Here is a 27,609-nt window from a genome sequence, read left to right as displayed (position 1 = left end):
TATTTCACATACTGTTTTTGAATACTGTAAGTTCTTTTTGGTTCTTATTATTATGTGTGCCATTTTCTTCCTCATTTTTTTCTTTAAATTTTTGAGCGTATTTATAATAGCCGTTTTAGAGTCCTCATTGGCTAATTTCATCATCTCGTTTCTGGGATGGTTTCAGCTGATTTATTTCACTCTGGTTTCAGGTCACTTTTTTTTTTTTTTTTTTTTTTTTTTGAGACGCAGTCTCGCTCTGTCGCCCAGGCTGGAGTGCAGTGGCGCGATCTCAGCTCACTTGCAAGCTCCGTCTCCTGGGTTCACACCGTTCTCCTGCCTCAGCCTCCCAAGTAGCTGGGACCACAGGCACCTGCCACCACGCCCGGCTAATTTTTTGTACATTTAGTAGAGATGGGGTTTCACCATGGTAGCCAGGATGGTCTCGATCTCCTGACCTCGTGATCCACCCGCCTCGACCTCCCAAAGTGCTGGGATTACAGGCGTGAGCCACTGCGCCCGGCCTCAGGTCACATTTTCTTTCTTCACATTTCTATTAATTTTTTATTGGATGCTGGACATTGTTAATTTTATATGGTTGAGTGGTGGAATTTTTTTTTTTCTGCTTCTTTTAAAGAATTTTGGACTTTGTTCAGACAAGTGGTTGAGTTACACGTGGATCAACTCCATCCTTTTGAGCCTTGTTTTAAGCTTTGTTAGGAAGCATCTAGAATATCATTTACTCTAGAGCTTATTTAGCTTTGCTACTAAGATAAGAGTCTTCTGAGGTTTCTAGTGAATTCCTAGTTTTTCAACAAGGAAGACTTCTAGTCAGAACCATATGACTCTGGGAATTGTTCCACCTGTAAATCTCTATTTATTCTTTGCCTTACCTTTTGAAGTTAGTCTGTGTGCTGGGCTTGGCCACAGACTCAAGTGAATCCTTCTGCAGATTTCTGGAATTTTATATGCTTAGCTTCCACTTCTCTGGCCCACTTCCAAGCTCTGCTTGAGTTCTTTCTCCCTTCACCACAGTCTGAAAAATGCCTCTAGGCAGAAAGCCAGGGCAGTGTTAGGTCTCACTTCATTTCTTTTGCATCTCAGAAATCACAGTCCTACACTGCTTATTATCCAATATCTAAAAAGAGTTTTATATTTTTTTGTTCACTGTTCTGGCTGTTATTGTGGGTTGAAAAGTCTGTTTCTAGTTAATCCACCGCGGCCACTGAAAATTATTTCCTGTTTTTATACCTTTTAAGATAATCATGGAGATAAAAAATAAAGTTTACGTTCCTTTTATTTTCTCTGGCTATTTTGGGCCTTATGGCATATATTGCTAATAACTGCCTATAGTGTTTAGCAATTTCATCTGATCTCCTGTTCACATCTTTAATTATTTTCAAGATGACATTTTAAATGGTTCAGCTGTAATACAATAATGAACAAAATAGTATAGAATTACTGTAGGATATTTTAAGCAAATAAAATAGCATGTACATTATATTAAAGCTCATGAGTGAATGTTTTTAAACAGTACATAAGTTGTTTAAATGATAGCTTTGCAAAGAATTGGGTTTATCATTGTAGTCATAAGATTATCAACTGTTGGATTTAATCATCTTGTTTTCTAATCAAAGATTTTTAGAAGTAATATGAACATAATTGATGCCTAGTCAAAGATGATCTTCAGTGAATTAAAATATCTGAAAGTAATCCTATAAACTTATGTTAAAATCTGTATGGATTTTGCCATGTAGCTTCTGTTGTCCCTTTGATAGTCTTACAAGGAAAAAAACAAAACAAACTCCTATGTTTGATGCAGTAGTGTACATTATTAGACTGTTAGCATGTTTCTTAATCTTTGATTTTTTTGTTTGTTTGTTTTTCAGATCGTCAGTATTTAAACAGATCACATCATGCGTGAGTACAAGCTAGTGGTCCTTGGTTCAGGAGGCGTTGGGAAGTCTGCTCTGGTAAGTTAGCCACCTAACTGTAACTGATTAATATAATACAAGAAGAATTTTGACATTTCCTTGCTTTCAGACTTCTAGATGCCAAAGAGAAAAGGTGGCATTATTATATATCTGATATCTGTCCCACAAAGGACAGGAAATCATTTAATAACCACAGATGTATATAGTTTTATAACATTAGCTCATTTATTCTTATATTTACCAAATATTTATTGGCTATCTTATATGTCAAGCACCAGTGTTGATGATGCAGAGAGGAGTAAGATTGTTCTCTTTTTAAGGAATTTACATTGTATTGGGGGAAACTGATTATTACAGATTCTAGTGGGATAATTCCTCACCTGCTTCCACCCTAGACTTAGATCGAATGAAGGTCATTTTTTGTGTTCATGCTGCTTTTATTTAGTACATAGTTATTGAGTTTCTACAGTGTCAGATTCTAGGGTCACAACAGTGAATGAAAACAGTCATAGTTTCTTATGGAGCTTGCATTATAGTGGAGGAGATGTAATAAATACACAAAGAACTACTTGGTTATACTTGTGAGCGAGATACTCTGAAAGAAAAATACAGATTAATTTAGAAGAAAGGCAGAGTGGATGTGGGAGACAAATTGGGAGTTAATACTGTATACCAGATAATTGTTTATGGAAGCTTGGATTAGGACCATGGCAGTTAAGAAAAGAGAAGTAAATGTTTGAGAATTGAGTAAGTGGTAGAACTGACATAACTTGGTGCTAGATTGATATGGGGACTAGGAGAGAAGGAGCTGTCAAGGATGGCTCCCAAGTTTCTAGTTTGAGCTACTAATTTTATGGATGGATTAAAAGAAGAAGGGAAACAGTGGAGAAGGAGCAGAGTCCAAATCAAAGAGTCATGTCAAATTTTATGTTTGTGACATGTTGAAGTAATAAAAAAGAGAGGCCGGTGATATGATTTTGGGTGCCATCAATATGGTGATGATATTTAATTTCATGAGAGTTACATTGCTGTTAGGCATGTAAGTCAGTACCTCTGTCAAGAATGTTTGAGAATATCTGTCATTTTTAATGGCATATAACTTTCAATTCAGCGATTCCCTCTCTAAAAATGTAGCCCACATATAAGTTCACATGTGCAAAATGGTGTGGTCAGGGAACATCGCAACATTCTTTACAGTGACCAGAGTCTGGAAACAACCTAAATGTATTCCATTAAGGGGCTAGTTAAGTAAATTTTAATACATTTTCAGAGTAGAATACAGCCATTAGAATGCAATAGCTCTATATATACCGATATGTAATGATATCCAAGATATATTATTAGAGAGAAAAAAGGTACTAAACAGTGTAGACTATAATTTGTGTTTTATATTTTAAAAAATGTAGGCTGAGGGTAGATACCTGTAAAATCATAGAGTATCTCTGCAAGGTTAAATAAGCTATGAATAACATCAGTTACTTTCTTGGGAGTAGGATTGGATAGCTGGGAACAAGGGTGGTAGATAAGCTTAGTTATCACTGCATAGCCTTTTGTGCCTTTTTGAATTTAGTCCTATGTCCATGAATTACCTTTTCAAAAATAATTTTGGAAAAAGTCCATAGGAGTGAAAGAGGTCTAGGGGAGATACTAGAGAAAGAAGAGCAGAGCCCAGGACTGAGCTCTGAGTACCTCTCAACCTTTAGAAAGTAGATAGGATTGGAGGATCTAGCATAGAAGAAGGTGTCTTTACTTGATTCCTCAAAAGTCAAGTAAAAAAGAGGAAAGAGATGATCAGAGAGCATAGAGGCAGTTGGACATGATAAAGGAAGCAGCTTTAGTCAGGTCATGTTGCCATAACCATAATGGGGTGGGTTGAAGATTAAATGAGAGCTGAGGAAATGGAATATAGACATTTGAAGAAGCTTGATTATGAGAGGGGACAGAGAATGGGGGCAGAAGCTGGAGAGATATTGGGGTTAAGGGAGGTTTTTGTTTTTGTTTTAGAATTGGAGATAGTAAAGCATATTTGTATGCTGGGGGCAATTCCTCTCCACTGGAGAGGAAAATAAGGATACAGGAGAGGGAAAGAGGAGATGATCCAGTACAAAAACCTGAGGAATAAAATTATAATCTATGTGAATGAATGAATGAGATGTCCCTGAAAATTAAGACAGAGGATAAGATTCAGAGGAGTAGTCAAACATTACTTTTAGTAAGAAAGAAATGAGAAACGTTGGATTGTTTTGCATTTTTGCAAGTCTTTTTAATGTCTGGCTTATAGAAGGCACATGGGCTCTTATGCCTGCTTCTGTATCCAGTCTCTTTCAATAGCACATGTTCTATACCCTTTGGAAGATTCCACTGTAAACTTATGAGAGAAGAAGAAGAGTACCTCTTAGAATACATCTTAGTATTGTTAGGAAGATAGTTTGACCTTAGGGAGCCTCTGCCTTGGACCATATTTTGAGACTCTCTGCTCTAGCCTAAAGCATATTAGGAAGCTGTATTAGACTGCCTTTTTTTTTTTTTTTTTTTAAATCTTGAATCAGCATCTTCCCCTGGAGTGCAGTGGCGTGATCATGGCTCACTGCATCTTCAACCTCCTACGCTTAAGCAATCCTCCCACCTTAGCTACCCAAGTAGCTGGGACTACAGGTGCATGCTATGTTGCCTGGGCTGGCCTTGAACTCCTGAACTCAAGAGATCCTCCCGCCTCAGCCTCCCAGGCTAGTCACTTTTAATTTATAACCACATTCAAATTTCACATTTGTCCCAGAAATAGTTATTCTTCCTATTTGCCAGCTGAGATTCAAACATACATCTTCCTGATTCCAAAGCCTTACTTTTTCTATTGGAAAATATTGCCCATTCATCTTTTTCAGATATTATTGACTTTTAAAGGCATCCAAAAGCACATACTAGAAAATACGTATTTATCATTCAGTAAGTGAAAAAAGTACAGAAGACGGTTTTAAGATATTTCCTAGGTAACCTTAAAACAGGGTCTGGTACATTATTGCCTAAAAAGCAAGGGTAAGAATGTGGACTGAGGTCATCTACACTTAAATTACTCAGAGGAATATTTGATATACTATTTTAGCTTGAGCTAAAGAGATTAACTCAAATATAGTAAACAAACTTCTTTCTCCTACTAAGCTTCTATTATTCAAAGGCAACTCAAGATATAATCACACCAAAAACCTTAATCATGATTTTTATCAAGGATTTAATCACCTCATCTTCTAAGTACGACACATAATTTAAACATACAAAGCAGTCTACGCTGGATGCAGTGGCTCATGCTGTACTCCTAGCACTTTAGGAGGCCAAGGCAGGAGGATTGCTTGAGCTCAGGAATTTGAAACCAACCTGGGCAACATAGTGAGACTGTCTCTACAAAAAATTCTTACCCTTGCTTTTTAGGCAATAATGTACCAGACCCTGTTTTAAAGTTACCTAGGAAATATCTTAAAACCGTCTTCTGTACTTTTTTCACTTACTGAGTGATAAATACATATTTTCTAGTATGTGCTTTTGGATGCCTTTAAAAGTCAATAATATCTGAAAAAGATGAATGGGCAATATTTTCCAATAGAAAAAGTAAGGCTTTGGAATCAGGAAGATGTATGTTTGAATCTCAGCTGGCAAATAGGAAGAATAACTATTTCTGGGACAAATGTGAAATTTGAATGTGGTTATAAATTAAAAGTGACTAGCTTAATGTCTGGAACATAATAGACATTCAGTAAGTTTAAATTTCCCTTTCTCTTTTCCACCACAATTTAGAAAGGCTTTAACAAATTTACAAGATGCTGCTTGAGGTCCAGCTACCTGGGAGGCTGAGGCAGGAGGATCTCTTGAGTTCAGGAGTTCAAGGCCAGCCCAGGCAACATAGCAAAGACCCTGTGTTTAAAAAAAAATTAGAACCTTTGTCACTCCATTAAGTGCAGAGGGCATGGGATAAAAGTTACTATAGATATATAAAGGGGCAATAGGAGTTTAAATATTGATAATTTTTCATGTTTTAATTAGTTCAGATATGTTTGTATCCTTGTATATTAAGACTTAATGTAATTAACAGTGTATTATCAGTATTGATGACAGTTTTTAACATGACTACCTCCTTTCATAATAAATGTACTCTTAGTTATGGATGTATCCTTATATTGAAAGAATTAATAATAATATTATACTTTACATTTACGTGTTTACCCAGAATTTTCACATAATTTCAATTAATCATTATAATTTGTAGGTTAAGTAACATTCAAAGGAGTTTTCCTTTAATTTTTTAATATTTCTCTTTTTTTTTCCCCCAGACAGTTCAGTTTGTTCAGGGAATTTTTGTTGAAAAATATGACCCAACGATAGAAGATTCCTACAGAAAGGTAAAATGTGAAACTTGTACACACATGCTTACAAGTAGTTCCTTATGATGTTAAAATTTGATCTGTAGATTTGCTTTTTGAAAATAGTTTTGAGAAATGATACAAATATTGTGCATCTGTTTTTAAAAGTTTCATCAAGACAGAACATTTCTTAACAGAATACTACTTTGATATTCAGAGCTCTATGTTCTGTTACTGATTAGTGACTTGTTCCTTAATGTGGACATTTTCCTGGTGGGGAATGTTGCCACATATGAAAAAATTGCATATAAATAGTAGGTGTGTTTTCAACTTACTCTTTTGTTACCAAAAATTAAGACCACCTTTATGCTTGAAGTTATCCAGTGACTGAACATTTTTATTTTTGTTTAGTTTTATAAGTTTAAAGATACCTTTAGACTACCAAAAAATTAGAGTCTGTGTAATACTATAATTGGGTTATATGCCATACATTTGTCAAAACCCATAGAATGTACCATGCCAAAAGAAAATCCTAATGTAAACTGTGGACTCTTGGTGATAACGATGTGTTCATGTGGGTTCATCAGTTGTAACAAATGTACCACTCTGGTGCAGGATGTTGATGGTGGGGTGAGGCTATGCATTTGTGGTGGCAGGGAGTATGTGGGAAATCTCTGCACCTTCCCCTCAGTTTTGCTGTGAAACTAAAACTGCTCTAATAAAGTCTATTTAAAAGGGAAAAAAAATTAGGTACTTGGTCTTGACAAAAAATATTCTGTAGAAGACCAGCCAGAGTTGTGGAAAATTTTCAGTATTTTCTATGTCAAATATATTGGGTGGGGTGGAGGTTATAAAAGGCTAGTAGCCAAGAATATTTTTTAAAAAGATTAAACTTTAATAGGAAAGGATTGCTTTTGAAGACATTTTTAGAATTTACCTTTAATAGTGCTGTAACTTTTGTTGAATTAATTTGTTAGTTCATGAAGGACTACTAGTAGAGCAGTTTCATTGTCTTCAAATTGGAAACAGAATTATGCTCTAGATACATCAAGAAACTATAGTCCCAATTGATTATTCACTGAACATTCCCAGTTACAAATTTTGCAGATTATCACACTTGTCCCATAAGTGGTGGGGTGGATGAGTTTGTGGTCTGACCAGTGGTGCCCCTCATCAATGTCTGATCTGACACAGAAGCAGCATTTAAAATAGTCTTTAGGTTAGCACATTTATTTTTGGAAGACAGTGTTGCTCTACTGAAATTTCCCCAAAGTAAGTTGCTAGTTAAAGCTTTAACTGCAAAGCAAGATCTGTACCTAAAATTCTAAAGGACTAACTTTTCTTAATCCCTTCTTTATTAAAACAGTTTTCCACACAGTTGATAGTTGATACTTTCATTAGACCAACCTTCTCTTCTTTTATAAGACCAATGGGTAAATAGAACTCAGTGTATAAAATTTCACCTTTCACATAGAGCTTTTCTAGAGAAGTGCCTTTTTCTTGAGGCACTGTTTTAGCTCATTGCTGTTTATTTTAGTACTCCTGTGTTTCTTTTATGTCTTAAACTCAGATTTTACTGTGTATTTAATTTTCTGCATATTTTAGTAAAATTTTAACAACTTGAACATGGTAAGTTGGCAAGATTTTCTTTACCCCAAAATGTTGTGCGCATTTTGAGCCATTTAATATTTTTGTACTTTGTTTTCTTTGGAGATAATATAAATACACATATGTACTTTTTTTTCTGTTAGAACTATACTTGTTCGTTGAAGTTTTCCTTAAATTTCAAAATATGACTTTTGCCTTTTCTAATAACAAATAAGAATCGTTACAGAGGTCAGAAAATATCTAAACTCAGCATTAACCATCTTGGCTTCTGTAATATGAATAGACTGTACTTGAGACCGCTGTTCTTTATTGTGGTACCAAGTTTACCCCCAGCCATTACAGCATACTGCTGGAGACAGGCTTTGTATTTGTTAATAGTTACTTTGATGAAAGAGGTGGGAAGAAAACAGAATGAGATTTTGATGTTACTCTTTAACCTTTTTTTTTTTTTTTTTGCCCCCACAGCAAGTTGAAGTCGATTGCCAACAGTGTATGCTCGAAATCCTGGATACTGCAGGGACAGTAAGGATGTTTTCTCTTTTTTTGATAGATTTTAATTTGTGAGCAGGTTTTGTCATCTGAGTAGGTTTTGTCATCCAGATAATTCTGAGTAAAAGTAATCATTCTGATTAAGAAGAAATTCTCTGAACATAGGGATTCTTAAGTATATGAAATCAACTGTGATGTAGTTCATGCTCACATATCACAAAGTTCACCTGTAATAATCTGTGTGTTGGGTTTCTTCCTACATTGAGGTAAGGATTATGCTGTCAGTGATTTTTTAAAATTTATTTTAAATTTAGACCTTTAGTTAATATTTGTATTTCTATGGGTTTAAATAAGACCTTGTCTCTTGGCACCATAGTCATTAATTTTTATAATTTTTTCTTTTCAGTAGCATTTTGACATCTCAAGGGGCTGGTGACAGATACATGTTTTCTGAGGAAGGCAAAAATCTTCCTCAGAAGATTTAGGATTATTTTGAGCCTCCTTTTTCTAATCTTTAAATGAGTATAATGATGTTAGTACATCATAAGGTGTTTGTGATAAGCAAATGAGATAATAATTATAAATCATTAGGCATAATGTCTGTTACGCAGTATGGAATTGTGTATTTGCTTTTATTCTTCATTAATACCATCACCTTTATAATTTTTATTAATAACTGATGGTTTCCAGTTATACTGCCACATAAAATACATACATTAAGCAATCTTTGCTTTTCTTTGTTTATTTTTCTCCATGCACATAGACTTGACACATTAGGCAATTCTTAGCTTTAAAATGGATGGGTTCGTTTTTTGTTTTTCTTAAGAGACGAGGTCTTGCTCTGTCACCTAGGCTAGGGTGTAGTGGTGCAATCATAGTTCACCGCAGTCTCCTGGGCTCAAACAGTCTTCCTGCCTCAGCCTCCTGGGTAGCTAGAATTACAGGCACGTACCACCACCCCCAGCTAATAAAAAAATTTTTTTTGTAGAGGTGGTTTCGCTGTGTTGCCCAGGCTAATCTCGAACTCCTGACCTCAAGTGTTCTTCCTGGCTCTGCTTCTGAAAGTGCTGGGATTATAGGTGTGAGCCATGGCACCTGGCTGGCATTCTTAAATGTGATAAGTTGTTTAAAATTCAGCACAAAGTTTTCCACTATAATTTTTATAAATGATGGAAACATTTCAGATAGTTCAAAAAAGCATGTAAGCAAATTGGAATGATTTTATACAACAATATAGTACTAATTATACTGTATTTTTCCATTCTTTTTTGGGAAAATGGCTTAACTCTTATCAGGGACCTTTGCCCTCACAACAAGCTTCTGGTAAAGACCTTCTGAAACTACATTTTCTATCAGCTGAATCAAGCTATCTCTCCCTCTCCCACCCTCCTGCTCTCTAATGTTTTAGCTTCTGAATCAGCAGAATTCCCCTTTGTTTCCAGAGACCCTAATAGCTAAAATGAATACTTTCTGCTTTTTTTTTTTTTAAATCACATCCACAGTGTACGGGCATTCTTTCTTCTTTCTCTGTCCAGATTGTAAGAAGGAAGTTCTCTATCACAGAGATCTTTACTTTGTGCTATCCAATATCGTGTCTGTCTCCCATGTAGCACTCAACACGCTGTGTTATAAGGCCTATTTGCTTGTTTGTGTCCCCAGTACCTTGCATAAAACCTTACAAACAGCTGCATAATCTTGTCTCAAAATCACTCCTTACACTTTGAAGATTTTTGCTTTCTCTCTTTCACATACACTGATTCAATCAGAATTCTTAGTGATTTTACTATCCATATAGAATCTATATGGATATTATAAATGATTTACTACCCTGGCTTGGCCTGTCATTTCCTTGATGTCCATCCTACCTTTAAGGCATTCATACCATGGTTTTACTCTAGGCTATGTGATTACCAATAACTATAATACCTCTCTAATCTAATTTCCAAGCATCTTATCCTCCATTACTCACTACTTTTTTCTTTATCCATCTCACTTCCTCTTTTTTTTTTTTTGAAACAGGGTCTCTCTCTGTCACCCAGGCTGGAGTGCAGTGGTGCGAACACAGATCACTGCAGCTTCAACCTCCCAGGGTCAAGAAATCCTCCCACCATAACCTCCTGAGGAGCTGGTGCTACTGCAGGTGCATACCACCACACCTAGCTTTTTTTTTTTTTTTTTAATTTTTTGTAGAGACAGGGTCTCACTATATTGTCCAAGCTGGTCTTGAACTGGACTCAAGGGATCCTCCTGTCTTTGGCCTCCCAAAGTGCTGGGATAATAGGTGTGAGCCACTGCACCCAGGCCATCTCATTTCCTTTAGTGCCCTTCAACTTCATTACAACCTGTAGTCCATTTATCCTAACATCTTTTTATTATCCCTTATATCTTCAACCCCCTCTGCATATAGCTTCAGGTCCACGGTCCATCATTTATAATTCTCTTGAATATATCCTCAACTCCCTTGATTTTTCAGCAGCCTTTGACTCAGTTTATCATTGCTTTCTAATGTAAAACCTTTATTCATTTGGCTTCCAAGAAACAATACTTGCCTGATTTCCTCTGTCTCATTGGTTACTCCTAAGTCTCCTTTCCTAATTCCTCTTTATCTCCCCTACCTCTTAATGTTGGAGGACCTCAGGGTTCAATACTTGCACTTCTCTTTCCTAACAACACTGCTTTGGAGATCTTTAGTTGCTTGGTTTTAAATACAATCTGTATGCTGATAAATACTAACTTTGTAACTCTGTCTGTATTAGGCCGTTTGCATTATTGTAAAGAAATACCTGAGGCTGGATAATTTATGAAGAAAAGAGGTTTAATTGGCTCATGGTTCTGCAGGCTATACAAGCATAGCTCCAGCATCTGCTTCTGGTGAAAACACCTCAGGAAGCTTACAATCATAGTGAAAGGCAAAGGGGAGTAGGTGTTTTACATGGCAAGAGCGAAGAGAGAGCGGGAGATGCCACACACTTTTAAACAACCAGATCTCATGAGAACTCATAATTGTGAGGATAGCACCAAGCCATTCATGAGGGATCCACCTCCATGACCCAAATACCTCCCACAGGCCTCACCTCCAACACTGGGGATTACATTTCAGCATAAGGTTTGGAGGTGACAAACATCCAAACAATATCTCTCATTTCTTTTCTGAACTTCGAGCTCTTATATCTAACTGCCTCTTCAATCTCTTTTTGTATGTCTTATAAGCATCTCAAATATAACATGTCCAAACTGAACTCCTGATAACCTTTCCCTGACCTGGGTCTTTCCAGTCTTTCACATCTCAGTAAATAGTACCTTTTTAGTTGGTTATGCCTGAAACCATGGAGTCGTCTTTGACTGTATTTTTTGTTATATTATGTGTACATCCAAACTCTCAGAAAACCCTGTTGGCTTTACCTTAAAAACTTACCCAGAACTCAGCTACCACCACTAGAATCTAATGACACTATCTTGGTCTAAACAGTTGTCATCTCTCAGCTGGATTATTTCAATAACCTCAAAACTGATCTCCCTGCTTCTCTTCTTCACCCCCTTCAGATTGTTCTCCACACAGTAACCATCATAATTCCATTTAAATGTAAGTCGGATCACGTTTTCTTAGCTTAAATTATGCATTAAACTCAGAGTAAAAGCCCAGGTCTTTATTACATTTCCCTGAAAGGTCCAAATGAGAATCCTCTCTCTTTGTTCCTTCTCTGGCCCCCCCTGCTATACTCACCCACTAGGTAACAATGTTTCAATGAATCCAGCCTCCTTACAGCTTCTCATACACTTTAGACATGTTTCCCTTTGGGGCCTTTGCATTTGCTCTTTCCTGTGCTTGGGGTAGTCTTCCTCCACATAACCAGAGAGCTTATTCCCTCACCTCCCTCACATGGTTGCTCAAATGTTACCTGTGAGGCCTTCCCTGAGCATAGTCTTTTAAAATATAACTTTATATTCCTACCCTCAAAATAAACTCCCAACCTTTACTTTTCTCTATAACATTTATTACCATCTTGCATACTTGATTTTTGTCTGTCTCCAAGTATACTCCTCCAGGGCAGAAATTTTTGCCTCTCATGATCACTAACATATCCGTAGGGCTACAACTATGTCAGTGGATATTTGTTGTGAATGGATGAAACTTGTAGAATGTCCTTAAGAAAGAGGTTGGCATTCTCAATAGGAGGGAACACCAACCACAGCAGTTCTGTAAGGACTTTTCTTAAACTGGATTTTCAGAACTCAGGTTGCCGGTATGTTTATTCTTTTGATTTAATAAGAAGCAGAGACCATGATCTCTAGAGAACATCATAGAAATAGTGTTGCTAGTATTTGTAGCACTTAACATTTGTAAGTAAAGTCATTTATTATATAAACATTTGGACAGTGGCAGAATTTAATTGGTTACCATAGTGGTGCAATTCTGGAATATGCAAACTTTATCAATGAAAAATCCAGGAAACTTCCAGTTTTTACATCTTTCCCAGAAAATACACTGGCAGCAGTATAGGAAGCTCAGCCATGTTCCTGTGGCACACCTTAGACGAATTTGAAGCTGGGGAAATGGCTGAGTGGTAGCATAGCTAGCTCCCTGGAATACAAGAAAGAGTACATCAGCCAGGGTAGAACAACCAGAACTATTTTAGATGTAGTAGACAAAATAGAGGTAGTGGTCATGGGGAACAAGGAAGCCAAGGCACAACAAGCTTAAGAAACTTTGTGGATTTATCTTTTACGTTTAATGCATCCAGAGGTAAAAAGATCCAAGCTGTATAGTTATTTAATATAAAGACCCAAGACATACACATTTTTAATATTCTGCCATATGTGCTTTTTAAGTAATATATATATAATACCAAAACTTTTCTAAAAGAAGATTTTGTCTTATATTAACCTCCATAGTTACAACATAAAGTAATGATTGTCACCAAATAAAAGGAAGTTTAAAATTAAGTAATTTTAATTTAGCATGACTAAAGCTCAGTAACTAAATGTTAACCATTAGTAAATTTAACTAAAGGGGATAGATAGTCATTGCACTATTCTCACATCTTTTCTAAAGGTTTGGAATAAGGGGGAAAATGAAAATACATGAACAAGCTCTTTTTTTTTTTTTTTCCGAGACAGAGTTTCACTCTTGTTGCCCAGGCTTGAGTGCAGTGGTGCGATGTTGGCTCACTGCAACCTCCACCTCCCGGGTTCAAGTGATTCTCCTTCCACCAAGTAGCTGGGACTACAAGTGTGCACCACTGCGTCCGGCTAATTTTGTATTTTTAGTAGAGGCAGGGTTTCACTGTGTTGGCCAGGCTAGTCTTGAACTCCTGACCTGGGGTGATACACCTGCCTTGGCCTTCCAAAGTGTTGGTATTACAGGTGTGAGTCATTGCCCCTGACCATTAACAAGCTCTTATAAAGAGTTTATTGACTGTCAAGATGATAAAAATATTGCTATGCCATGGGAATAGAAAAAGAAAGATGATAAAATCTGCCAGTAGAGATACTGATTCTGGATGATTAAGTCATAGTTTAGTATTGGGCTTATACCTCAGATTGTTAGCACTTGGGCAGTAGTTGTGTCATAAATTTGCAAATAAAATTATTTAGGATCAAAAGATCTGTTTCTAAAAAATTATATACAGCTCTAAATCACACAAAAGCAAATGAAAGTGGTTAAGAATTCCTTTTTAATTCTAGTTTACTGTCATTGTTTCTAGTCACCTCAGAGTTGCTAGAAACTTGTGTTATGTCTTGTTTTCTGTCAGGATAGCAAGTAATAAAAAATGTTACTCACTTGTAATTATGCTGTTTTAAATTGTTGCAGTATACATTCAAGAAATTTATGTATTTATAATTGCATATTTTTTTAATCATAGGAGCAATTTACAGCAATGAGGGATTTGTATATGAAGAACGGCCAAGGTTTTGCACTAGTATATTCTATTACAGCTCAGTCCACGTTTAACGACTTACAGGACCTGAGGGAACAGATTTTACGGGTTAAGGACACGGAAGATGTAAGTATTTTTTCTCTCTGTAAGATGTTATGCCATCTCTCTGTGGCCAAATAAAAAAGTGCCTGTTTTCTCTATTAGTAGAGGATTTGGAAGCTATCTACCACATGCCTGAAAGAGCCCCTGTGACCAAAAAAAAAAAAATTGAACTTTCAAAATTAACCTCAAAATTATGTGGTGAGATGTTTAGAAAATGAGGACATATGTGATAAAGTACTCATTGTGCTATAGGTTAAAAAGTGCAGTAGAGGAAAAAGAGGAGCCAAAGAATACTTCATAGAAGTGGGACCCGAGTTGAGCTTTGAAAGGTGATGGTTGTGTCAGAAACAGTGTTCAAAGAACATTATTAAGATCCATAGTGGTGTGTTTTTATTTCTAAAATTCCATTGGTATAATTCACACATCACAGTCTACCTCCAGGGCTCAAGTGATCTTCCCACCTCAACCCCCTGAGTAGTTGGGACTACAGGTGTGTGCCACCCTGCCTGGCTGATTGTTTTTGAATTTTTTAGTAGAGACCAGGTCTCACTATGTTACCCAGGCTTGTCTCAGGCTCCTGAGCTCAAGCAGTCCTCCTACCTCAGCCTCCCTGGGATTACAGGCATGAACCATTGTGCCCGGCCAGGATTATATTCTTAAAATAATTTGGCATATCTATGTAGTAGGATCTCTTCCATTTTTTTTTTTTTTTTGTCTCTTCCTTCTTCCTTCGCCTCTTCCCCTCAACATATACTTTTCGTTAGTATTTGATGAAGCTTGCGGTCCCAACTAATGCATTTCAGTTGGTGGCAGATAATTGCTTATTTATTTTTTTAAAAGGCTAAGTAATGAGTATGTTATTGTTCATTTTATGTTTTTTTCTTCCCACAGGTTCCAATGATTTTGGTTGGCAATAAATGTGACCTGGAAGATGAGCGAGTAGTTGGCAAAGAGCAGGGCCAGAATTTAGCAAGACAGTGGTGTAACTGTGCCTTTTTAGAATCTTCTGCAAAGTCAAAGATCAATGTTAATGAGGTAACCTACAACTGCTGGGCAGCACAAACAAGTGCCTTTTTAGTTTGCTTTAAGTTAACAGCCAGACTTTTAAGAAAAAATTTTTATCTTTTAAGAAAAAATGTTTATCTTTTAAGCAATCTTGATTCCATAATTTTATAGGAAACACTAAGTAATTCCTAGAAACTGTATTTTTTAGCTTGCATAAGGTCACTTTGATGGCTGTATGAGGATACTTAAATTTACCTTATTGTAAAAGAGGAAGCTAAAATTGAAGAATGTGTGTAAAATCCTGCTAAGCCTCTAAGTGATATGCGATAAAGTGGTGTGTAAAAATTGTTACATCACCTTATATTGTAATAATTATTTACCCAAATGTGTATAAATAGGTTGTAAAGTCAAGTTGGAAAATAATATGTTTTTATGGATATCACAGAATTGTGTTCTGAGTCTTACCTCACCTTTGGTGCATGACTCATAAGTGGGTAATCTGTGTGAGTATGGACATGTACCTGGAATTCACTCAGTCCTTTAGGCCTGATACAGCTGATGCACAAGGCTTTTGTGTGGGGCATGGGGGTGGGGTCACTGGGTTAAGCACTCCACTATCTTGAAAACAGCTGTGGACAAGAATACTTAGCAAATAAGCTGCATGCCTGGGTGTAAAGGGCCAACAGTTTACTAGTTTACTGGGCCCCTAAAAATTTAGAGCAATTTCCAACTGTCCCCACCAGTCATCCTTAAATAGTTCCCTTGCTTTTGTTAACCTTAACATAAGCCTTTTAAAAAAATAAAAACAACAGAGTGGGCTTCTTTCCTGCCGTTGCTTTTGCCATTTGTAGCATTACAGGTAATCAGTCAGAATTCAGATCACTTAACTACATAGGTGAGAGTGAGAGTGGGTTAAGTTGTGAGTCCTCTGTTTTTGCTATTCTCTCTGGCCTGTGGTTCTGCTGGCCACTTTTTCTTGACTAATATTATGCTTATAGACTATTATCTGACTTTTAAAAATGACCAGGTTACTTTAAACACCTGGCAGGTAAAAAAAATTAAGCTTGCTTCAACTTCTGTATTTTACAGATAATCAAGAATGCCAAAGCTTGTTTTTTTATGTGAAACCATTTTTAACAAGTACATAAAAACAAGAAATTTATAAATTGTATTTATTCAGCAAATATTTATTGACTATTGTGTGTCTGGCACTGTGTCAGGCCCTCAGGTAACAGTCACTCAGACAGACACTATTCCTGCCCTGAAGAAGTTTGCATCCTACTGGGGGAACAAGTCTTTCAGCAATAATTAAAGAAAAAAAGTGATTTTGATAAAGAATTTGTTAGAAATTGTGAATATGTTTGGCTAGCAGAACAGTGACATGAGGTCACTATCTACAAGATAATTGGCCTTACGGGATGTGGTTCCTTGCTGTCCTTGTCCTTACCTCCATGGGACCCACCAACCAAGTTCATCAGACTCCAGGCTCCGGTGGGGCTGGGTTGGGCCTGAGTCCAGTGCATAGGACTTCTCCCTTTGGGAGCCAGAGGACAGTACACTACATGTTTGTGAGAACCTACATGCTATTAAACTTCCTCTGGATTAGTTTCCAATGCAGCAGAGATACTTTTTCATAGCAGTCTTGTTAAAGCAGAGAGTTTATAAACGAGGGTTTATAAAAACAAACATAGAAAAACCATAAAATGAAATGCATTAGTCATCTCAAGAATCTTTACTTTTTGGAAAACATACAAACTTTATGCTCAGTTCTTGAGAGTGGGGAGAATGGAGCAGATAATTTGAGTTTCTTTTAATGTTTTTCTCTTTATAACCCAATAATCCAGCTACAGGATTTCTTTGGTAGTTAATAGTTCCTCACAGAACTTTTGCATTGTAAATTTTTTTGTGATTTTTGAATGCCTGAAGTATAGAGAGATACTTTCAAAAATTCACCTCTTGGCCTTAAATTTGAAAACAGACACCAGGACATACTGCTTGGCTAAAGAGCCCCCTAATTCATTCATATATATATATATATAATTTTTTAAAAACTCTTATTCACACCACTTTGCAACGTTCTTAAAGTAGTATATGGCTATGCCAGAATCACAGTAGTCTTAATCAAGAATTAATTGTTCTTTGCTGAGGCTGGAATAGTAATTGGAATCAAGACAACCCAATTTAGGAATGGGAGAGGGATTGAGAAACTCTATTCTGTGTTCCCTTTAGATTTTTCTATAGTTCAGAGAGATGAGGAAGAACCTAGGCTGGGGCCTTTCAGCATTTCTAACCAAATATTATAGTTCGAACTTGCCCTCATCACTGAACCATCTGCTGCTGTGAGGTAGGCAATGTTTTCCAAAGAAATAATTTAGAATAATACTACAAGCATTAGTTACCTTTCTATATAGTACCAGAAACCAGAAACTGGCTAGTATGAAGAAACTGAAATAGAAACTACTTGTAATTTTTATTAACTTACTGTTTTAGTTTACTTTTATTTTTTTGTATCTTATAGCTTATGCATTGAGTATAGGGAACTAATGAAAACTCATTTGTGGCTTAAGCACATTGAGTTCTTGAAGTTTTCAGAGTTTTGAAACAACTTGGACTTCGGAGTTGTAAAACAGAAACTACAATTTTGTTTATAAATTCTGTTTTCAGATTTTCTTTAGAAATAAGATGACAGAGAGTTAAATGATTTGAAGAGGATGGGAGTGGGAAGAATGGAGCAGAAAGAAAAGAATTTAAATGAGTCACTTTTGTAGCTTTTGGATAAATCATTCAGGTTTTTTTTTTATTTTTAATGGTTAATTTAGTCTTGTAGTCTGGACCATTTAAAAAAGGAAATAGGTAATTATTTTAAAGAAATACAGTTATTTGCCATCTATCTTAAAATACATGTAGACCGATAATTTAAAAATATTTTACTCTTAAAATGTACTCAAATGATGTAAGAACAATAAAGAAGAATTTGTTTACCCTTCATCAGATTCACCCATTATTAAAATTTTGCCACTTGTTTACAGAAATTACACTTCTTTACCCCTAAATATTTTAGTGTATGTATCCTCAGATCAAAGACATTGTCTTACACAACCACAGCACAATGATTAGAATCCTAAAAATTGATGACACAGTCTGTGTTTGGTATATATTCAGATTTTACCAGTTGTCCCTGTAATGCTCCTTAAAGCCAGTCCATTTTTTAATATACTTCTGCAAAGAATTATTTATTCCAGATTAGTATCAATAAGGGACTTCTGTGATATTTGTTTTTATTCCAAATCATTAGTAAGTGTTGTATTTCATAGCAAAGCTTATCTGTTTCATGTTTTAATACTTTGGCATCAGAATTAAAATAATCTGCTTTTATGAGATAAGTAGCATTGTAGTTTTGTCTTTGATACTTTGCACTTTTCATCCAAAAATGAATCCACAAGATGTATTAACAAACATTATTTGGGCTGGGCACAGTGGCTCACACCTAAAATCTTAGCACTTTGGGAGGCTGAGGCAGCCAGATCACTTGACCTCAGATGTTTGAGACCAGCCTGGACAACATTGCAAAACCCTTGTCTGTACGAAAAATACAAAAATTAGCTGGGTGTCGTGGTGCACGCTGTAGCTCCCAGCTGTTCGGGAGGCTGAGATGGAAGGATCGCTTGAGCCTGGGAAGTGGAAGTTGCAGTGAGCTGATTGCACCACTGCACTCCAGCCTGGGTGACAGAGCAAGACTCTGTCTCAAAACAAAACAAACAAACTAAAAACCACAAATATTTGTTACTTCAAATCAAGGATTAGCAGACTTTTTCTACTTTTTACTTTAACCAAAATTAACATCAAAAAAAGGCAAACAAAAATCATGTGCCTCCGCATGTGATACCTTGAAAGGGAGACAGTATCTCTTTTGTCCTATTTTAGACAAAAATGTATATAACCTGAATCTAATCACGAGAAAACCTCAGATAAACCCAAATCAAGGGAAGTTACTAGCCTTTATTTTTCAGAAATGACAATGTCCTGAAAGGCAAAGGCCAAAGAACTGTTCCAGATTTTTAAAAACTAAAGTGAGAGGAAATAAACTGCAATGTGTGATCCTGAATGGATCCTGTCCTTGGAGGGGAAAGTTACTATAAAGTACATTATTGGGGCAGTTGACAAAATTGGAATTTGCTCTGTAGTTATACAAAATAATGTGTCAATCCTTAAATGTCTCAAGTGCAATAACTATAACGTGTTTATGTAAGAGAATATCCTTGTTCTTAGGAACAACTTAACTGTTAAAGGACTTAATAGTTAAGGTCTACTCTCAGATGATTCAGAAAGTGTGTGTGTGTGCACGTGTGTGTGTGTGTGTGCGCACGTGTGTGTGTATGTGTGTGTAGTAAAAGTGGCAAAATGTTACTAATTGGTGAATCTGGGAAGAATAGAACCGAAGTTGTTGGTACTATTTTTGCAACTTTTCCGTTGGTTTGGAGTTTTCACTATTTTTCACTACCAGTTCTTTTTCTTGATTTGATGTCGAATATCTAGGAGCAAGGGCATTTCCTTCATTATAAATAGGTAAGTCCTGCTTTCTACCCTGATTGAAAGTCAGCAGAGCCTTCTAACAAACCTGACTTTAAAAGAAAGAAGCAGAATGCAGATCTAAGACCAGAATAGTACTTACCAGAATTGTTTTGTGGAACAAAGTCTCAAAAACTGGTGGAGTAAGTACTTTTTTTCTTGTTTTTACTTAGATATTTTATGACCTGGTCAGACAGATAAATAGGAAAACACCAGTGGAAAAGAAGAAGCCTAAAAAGAAATCATGTCTGCTGCTCTAGGCCCATAGTCAGCAGCAGCTCTGAGCCAGGTAAGATGCTAAAAGCAGAACAAGTGCCTTTCTCATGCTCCTATTTTGGCTTTTTCCAGACTTTAGCTACTTCCCATTTCATCTGTTATGGTATTTCTAAGCTTCTGTAACTTGTAAATGTGATATATAACTTGTAGGTACGTCATCTGTTGGATAACTTGCCCTCTCCCCTTGAGATTCTAAGCTCTCTGACAGCAAGGACCATGTCTGTTTTTTCTTGCCACTGTGTCCCCAGTGCCTGATACAGAGTTGGGTTTTAAAAAATAGTGGTTGAATGAATAGAACGCCTTCCTAGATGACTCCCAAATTCATTCTTAATTGAAGTGAAACAGTAGTTGCTCTGAAAAAGTTTAAGTGCACATTTGGTGAACTATCCCAAAGTGACATACCCGTATATAACAACAAGAGTCACCCTTCCCCAAATTAAATTAAAACTCTGCCCTGATTTCTAACTCCATGGATTAGTTTTGCCTCTCTTTGAACTTTACATAAACAAAAACGTAGTGTATTTTCCTGTGTCTGGCTTCTTGCACTCCAAAATATGTTTTTGAGAATTATTTATGTTAAATGTATCAATAGTTCATTTTTATTGCATGACAGTACTGGCAGTATGTTTATGTATTCTGCTGTTGGTGTTCATTTAAGTTCTTTCTTTGGGGGAATTAGTATGAATAATTCTGTGCACATTCCTATATGTCTTTGTGCACATGTACATGCATTTCTGTTGGGTATATATCTAAGAATGGAATGGCCAGATCATATACTATACATATGGACAGCTTTAGTAGATACTGCTAAAAAGTTTTTCAAAGTGGCTGTACCAGTTTACACACCCTGCAACGGTTTTTGAGTTCTACATTCTCCCCAAAATTGATATTGTCAGTCTTCTTAACTTGACCCATTCCAGGAGATGTGTGGTGGTATATCAGTGTAATTTTGGTAGTCATTTCCCTCTCTGGTATGAGTCAACTTCTTTCAAATAAAGGTTTTCTATTTGGGCTTCTAAGTATTAGTTGACTTTACCATTTTAGTTTCCACTAAGTGACCCCATTGGAAAGAAATTTATGACAGCATTTAAGCTGACTCTCAAGTGAGAAACCAGGATCTATGGGGACTTTTTTCTTTAATTTGTATTGTATTTTAAATCCCCTGAAGGTTTCTACTTAATCAGTTCTATAAATAATACCATAAAAGATTATTTTCATGGAGTGGATTTATTACATAATTTGATGCTTATTACATGATTATTGCTAAACTTGGTCTCCAGTTGGAGTAAACTGGTCCCACTGGAACGTTGGTTACACTAACTCTTGTAAGTCTCTTGGTCCATTTAGTAGATTATCCCTTAAGAGCTCCCAATTAACCACTGTGTGCTTCCTGGGAGATATGAATCTCTCTATTAAGGGAAACACCTGAGTAATTGTAGTTCCTTTTTTAAATGAAGGTACATAGAGGAAAAATGGGCAGAAAGGAGAAAAGGGCCTAGGGATTATCTCTGGTAGTCAGATTTAGGAAAGACAGCATCTGGCTAATGTTTGCTTTAGGCTTTTAATGAAATCTTAATTCAATAACTTTTTTTCTTTTTTTTGAGACGGAGTCTCGCCTTGTCACCCAGGCTGGAGTGCAGTGGCACACTCTGCTCACTGCAACCTCTGCCTCCCTGGGTTCAAGCTATTCTCCTGCTTCAACCTCCTGAGTAGCTGGGACTTCAGGTGTGCACCACCATGCCCGGCTAATTTTTGTATTTTTAGTAGAGACAAGGTTTCATCACATTGGCCTGACTGGTCTCAAACTCCTGACCTCAGGTGATCCGATCCACCTGCCTCGACCTCCCAAAGTGCTGGGATTACAGGCGTGAGCCACCGCGCCTGGCCTTGATTCAATAACTTTAAATCATCAGTTCCCTGAAAGTGATTATTAAGATTACTGGTGTATGTGTTTGTTTAGGTAAAGGTGCAAAGATAGAGAAAATGAAGACTCCAGTTCCAGTTCTTAAATACTATATTATTTAACTCTGTTATAGTTGACTGGCTTATTGACAGCTCATTACCATGGCTGGCCCTAATTTAATTTCCAGTTCTCACAAAATATCCTTTTAGCTTATGTTAAAGGAAAAGGTGCCATCTCCTGGCCTATTACGATTTTTAAAATTCATTTATACACACCCAACAATGTGACAGTCCCTCGTGAGTTTTACCTTAGAGAAGATAAATCTTGACCTAGATCTGGAATAAGACTTTAGTCTTGCTTGCATAAATTCTTAGACTCTGATGTGTGATAAAGTTTACTTAATAAGTCATCCAAGATCTCTGTGGATGTTTGATAATACCAAATAATAGGTGACTTAGCAGTCAGACTGCTTTGCGTACATTTTAGTGTGATTGTAGATTTGAAGTGCCATGTTGTTCCTGTACTTTTAAAAGTACTGAGATACAGGATAGATTTAAATAGAAATTATAAACGTTTTTAGTAAGAGTACATGAACTCTGAGGCCAGCTTATCTAGTCCATAGCCTTTAGGCAAAATTGTATTGAATCATGTTAATCTCCTTTTTATATGTCCCAGTTTTAAAGACATCTGAGAGAAATTCATCATGTGGATTATTTTACCTGATTCTTGTCTGTTGACAATAAGACTAACTTTGATTCTTCTGCTCTTGACTATGGGGATTAGCTCTTTCTGTATCATCCCTTGCCTTAACCTGTATTAGAAATGGTAATTCTAATATATAATCATAAAATGCTTGAATAAAGAATGTCTTATGGAAAGTTTATGGAGGCAGGTGTGTCCTTTAGTAAAAAAGGAAAGTAAAAATAAGATGGTAATGAGATAGAATAAAAATATCATTGTCTTCCTTTGTACAGACAGGATTGTCAGATGTAATGGGAAACACTGTAATTGAGTATAACTAAGTATAACTGAGGATAATTCAAGTTGATCAATTATAGACTCCTCTTGTAAACTTCTGTTTTTGATTTTTTAAAACATTTTTAAAGGGAATTTAAAATAGCACTGTTACTGTAGCTGTTTAGCATAATTTAGTTCTCAAGTTATGATCAGCTAAAATCATTATTTTTTTATTTTATTGAATACCTGCTTGTTTAGTACCATTTTCTGACATCAAGAGATTAACCATACATATATGTATATCTGTATCCAATGTCTTAGATTACAGGAATGAAGAACTGTTGCCTAATTGGAAAGTGCCAGCATTCCAGACTTCAAAAATAAAAAATCTGAAGAGGCTTCTCCTGTTTTATATATTATGTGAAGAATTTAGATCTTATATTGGTTTGCACAAGTTCCCTGGAGAAAAAAATTGCTCTGTGTATATCTCTTGGAAAATAAGACAATAGTATTTCTCCTTTGCAATAGCAGTTATAACAGATGTGAAAATATACTTGACTCTAATATGATTATACAAAAGAGCATGGATGCATTTCAAATGTTAGATATTGCTACTATAATCAAATGATTTCATATTGATCTTTTTATCATGATCCTCCCTATCAAGCACTAAAAAGTTGAACCATTATACTTTATATCTGTAATGATACTGATTATGAAATGTCCCCTCAAACTCATTGCAGCAGATAACTTTTTTGAGTCATTGACTTCATTTTATATTTAAAAAATTATGGAATATCATCTGTCATTATATTCTAATTAAAATTGTGCATAATGCTTTGGAAAAATGGGTCTTTTATAGGAAAAAAACTGGGATAACTGATTTCTATGGCTTTCAAAGCTAAAATATATAATATACTAAACCAACTCTAATATTGCTTCTTGTGTTTTACTGTCAGATTAAATTACAGCTTTTATGGATGATTAAATTTTAGTACATTTTCATTTGGTTTGTGTGTTTTTGTTATTGTTTATAGATTTAAGGCGTTTATTTTATAATGACCACGTTGTTTTAAATGCGACAGTAGCTCCTTTCTGCCTAGTATCTGCAGAACACTGGCTTTAAACTATACTAAGTAACTGGTGATTTCTCTAGGAACAGACCTCGCACTTTCTGTCCTAAATATATTTATTCCTACTATACAGTAAAGTACATCAGACAACATAGAATAGTTTTGTATATTCTCTCTTGATCTTAAAGATTGTATCTTACTGAATATCCCACTGTATATTATTTTTATATGTAAAAAGATAAGTTTAATACTGTATCAGGGTTTAACTTTTACTATTTCAGATCTTCCACAGCTTGTAATTTCATCAAGGGAATCCTTTTGCATTGTTAATTTGTTGGGTGTGAGTCCACCAATGAAGTGTTATGTGAAAAATTTCAAACTTGCTTTATAATAGATTGAAGAATTTGAGAGAAGTGAGAGAAAGTTAAAACACATAAAAGGAATGTGTTACTTTTGCTTAAACTACTTATGAAATAGTATGGTAGTAGTAATATGGAAGAGATTGCTAAGTTAAAATTGTAGCTTCCTATATAGTGGTGCTTTTTCTTTTCCTTCCCAGTTATTTTCCTCTTTACAAAAGATAGGGCTTAAGTAAGACATGGACCCAGGGTGATACTACTTATGTAGTCTCTATAAAGAGAGGTAGAACAAAAAGCTTGTTAGCCAATTAAGTTCTGGAAAAGGAAAGAAACAAGCTTAGAAAACCCTGTGCCTTGTCCTCAAATATTAAGGAGGAGACCAGTCCTAGAAAGTCTAAGTCATTGCTCAGGGATCTCTAGATACTGTCTCTTTGCAACTAGGTATGAAGAAGTGTTCATGCCTTGCTGAGATTTTCCAGGCATGTGGTCAGCCTGTCACTTACTAAACTGAAATTTTAAAATCAGGTTTCAAATGTTAAGCTTTGACCAACCTGAGAAAATGTTAAAGTATTGTTTTTAAAAAAATGGAAATTTTTTTTGTTTGTGTTTTTGTTTTAGTTTTGAATAAACTTAGTTACCTTACACTTCCCTTCTACTTATCCAATTATGCATATGTCTGGGATTGAGGGGCCAAAACTATAGTGAACTTGAATGAAGTATTAGGGCCAGTTGTCAGGTCAGGGTGGCATCTTTTATTTTAAGGTCCTCTAAAGTCATTCTGCTTTAAAACACCCCTCAAACATACCTTTAAACTTAAGATCATAGACAGACATCTCATCAACCAGTAAAACTTTCTAAATACTACCTTGTCACATCTATTGTGTAGTTATTTAACAGATTAAATAGAAGTCATTTAATAAGACTCCCAAGTCTCAGTCTGCTTGACTAGTAGCATAAACTCAGTCTATTCTATTTTAGAATGTGGTGGAGAAAGATGATAGTTATTAGATTCCTTTGTCACATCTTATACAGTCCACTTGGGTTAAAGGTGGAACTGTCAAGAAAAACGCGTTTCTAGCACACAATGATATGCAGAGCAGGACCAACTGAAGTCAGATGTGCAAGGAAATCTGTGGTTGCTGAGCAGGATGAAAAGTATCCTGTTAGAAAGTGAGATAGGTGTGTTTTTATATTGTCCTAATGTGAACTCCTTAGTCTTGGTTCCAAAGGGAGGGGTACCTGAAAATAAATGTATTTTTATAGCTGAAAAATCAAGAGTTTCTAGGATATTGTGTGAATGTCAAATGATAAATATCTAGAAACTGATTTCATATTAGTATGTGTGGCTATTTAAAGTATAATGACTTTGGTTTGGTTATATGAGTGACACAGAATTTAAGGAGGCTTCATGCCATAGTTCATAGTTTGCTCTAATGTCTTGGTGGTATCCCTGAACAGTCTACTTTTAGAAATTAACAGTAAATACACAATCCAGCTGTAATCTTACCCTCCACCAGGGGGAGCTTCAACATCGGTTAATACTTTTTTTTTTTTTTTTTTTTTTTTTTTTTTTGAGATGGAGTCTCGCCCTGTCGCCCAGGCTAGAGTGCAATGGCTCAGTCTCCGCTCACTGCAACCTCTGCCTCCCGGGTTCAAACAGTTCTGCCTCAGTCTTCCAAGTAGCTGGGATTACAGGCACCCGCCACCATGCCCAGCTAATTTTTGTATTTTTAGTAGAGACGGGGTTTCATCATGTTGGCGAGGCTGGTCTTGAACTCCTGACTTTGTGATCCGCCCCCCCCTCAGCCTCCCAAAGTGCTGGGATTACAGGCGTGAGCCACCGCGCCTGGCCCGGTTAATACTTTCATAAGCATTGAAGTAACTATTTAAGTCCTAGTACATAAACACTGTGTGGTTCACAAAAAGGCATAGAGACATTCTCTCAAGAGTTTACAATCTAATTGGGCAGGGAAGATACTACCGTTCATCAAAGATATGAATAACACCCTAGTTTTCTGAACTGCAGCTGCATGGGTAATTATCTTAAGAACTTTTGGCAAAATATGGATGTTGGTGTGTTACTCTCTTCTCCCTACAACTCTGAACTAATCTGTGTTTGGCACCTTCATTTGCCATCATAAATGGCCACCATTTACTCCTCACTGAAATATTCTTCTTTGAGGTTATAATGTACTTGGAAAAGTTAATACTTATAGAAAATAATGATCTTTATTACCAACTTTATTAAAACAGGCTTGGAACATTTTTCTCCATAGAAGAATAGTAATAAGACATTCTACATTTCCTGGACATGGCCAGTTTAAAATATTTTGCCCCATTACCCTCGTAGATACACATGTATTTGTCAGTTTATGTGCCTCAGTTTTGTCTTAGGCACTGAGGGACAGAAAGAGAAATAAGGAATACCTTGGTATTTTCCTTTGCAAGCAATCACAGCAGAATGCTAGAAAACATAAAATATACTCTTATAAATTGTATGTGTGTTGAAACCAAAGTGTGAAGAAATTGTCAGGTATTTGGAGGAGGAAAATAATTTGTAAAATAACCTTTTTAAGAATTTGGATTTTGTACTTTAAGGTGCTAAATATGTGTTAAAATATCCCCTCTTGAATCAGCTCCAGGCTTAAAAGGGCAGAGTGGTTTGGATTCTTGTCCAGGGTCTGGAAAGAGCTCATCTTGCCGAGAGGGAAATAAATGTGAGCTTTGAGGCGGTCTAACTACCCAGCTTTTAGTATTTATGTTCCCCAAAATGTAAAAACTGTAAGTTATTCTTGAAAATGTAGTCCAGACATTTCTTTGATCCTGGATTTTACTGCAGTTTCATCATGGGTGTGTTGAATGTGCAGTCCATTTATTGCCCTGTCTTGCTTAAATATTCTTGTTGAGAACAGCTGGAGGCTTTGACTGGGTTCCTAGTTCTGTTTTCTGGGAAGGCAACATGGATTCTGTTTTGTAGACATTAATGAGCTTTAAATGGGAATTGGGGATGATGTATGTTCGTTGGGCATGCTGAGAAGCGGCCTCCTGTGGTTCTGGGCCCAAGGTGTGACATACATTTCCCACTAATTGCTTCTCTCAAGAAGCAAGAGATTGGCTGTTCCTCTTG

General features: G+C 36.2%; 1 protein-coding gene across 6 annotated transcripts in view; it reads left to right on the top strand.

Moving 5' to 3' along the window:
- RAP1A (RAP1A, member of RAS oncogene family) overlaps positions 1–24,055 on the top strand; it is a 96,672-nt gene extending 72,617 nt beyond the window's left edge. For 5 of the 6 annotated variants that reach the window (XM_055102796.3, XM_057300458.1, XM_034933629.4 and 2 more), the window contains 7 exons: positions 1,869–1,952; positions 6,233–6,301; positions 8,336–8,392; positions 14,224–14,364; positions 15,232–15,375; positions 20,088–20,203; positions 23,372–24,055. In XM_055102796.3, the coding sequence (XP_054958771.1) occupies positions 1,896–1,952; positions 6,233–6,301; positions 8,336–8,392; positions 14,224–14,364; positions 15,232–15,375; positions 20,088–20,174 (555 nt within the window). In that variant the 5' untranslated portion in view covers positions 1,869–1,895 and the 3' untranslated portion in view covers positions 20,175–20,203; positions 23,372–24,055. Of the gene's footprint in view, positions 1–1,868; positions 1,953–6,232; positions 6,302–8,335; positions 8,393–14,223; positions 14,365–15,231; positions 15,376–17,574; positions 17,690–20,087; positions 20,204–23,371 lie in introns of all 6 variants that reach the window. The other variant, XR_010112819.1, reaches the window with a different exon arrangement.
- The last annotated feature ends 3,554 nt before the right edge of the window (positions 24,056–27,609 follow it).

The sequence above is a fragment of the Pan paniscus genome, chromosome 1 (assembly GCF_029289425.2).
Source record: "Pan paniscus chromosome 1, NHGRI_mPanPan1-v2.0_pri, whole genome shotgun sequence".
NCBI classification, from domain to species: Eukaryota; Metazoa; Chordata; class Mammalia; order Primates; family Hominidae; genus Pan; species Pan paniscus.
The sequence above is the reverse complement of the archived record's forward strand: the minus strand, read 5'-3'. Positions and strand labels throughout refer to the sequence as shown.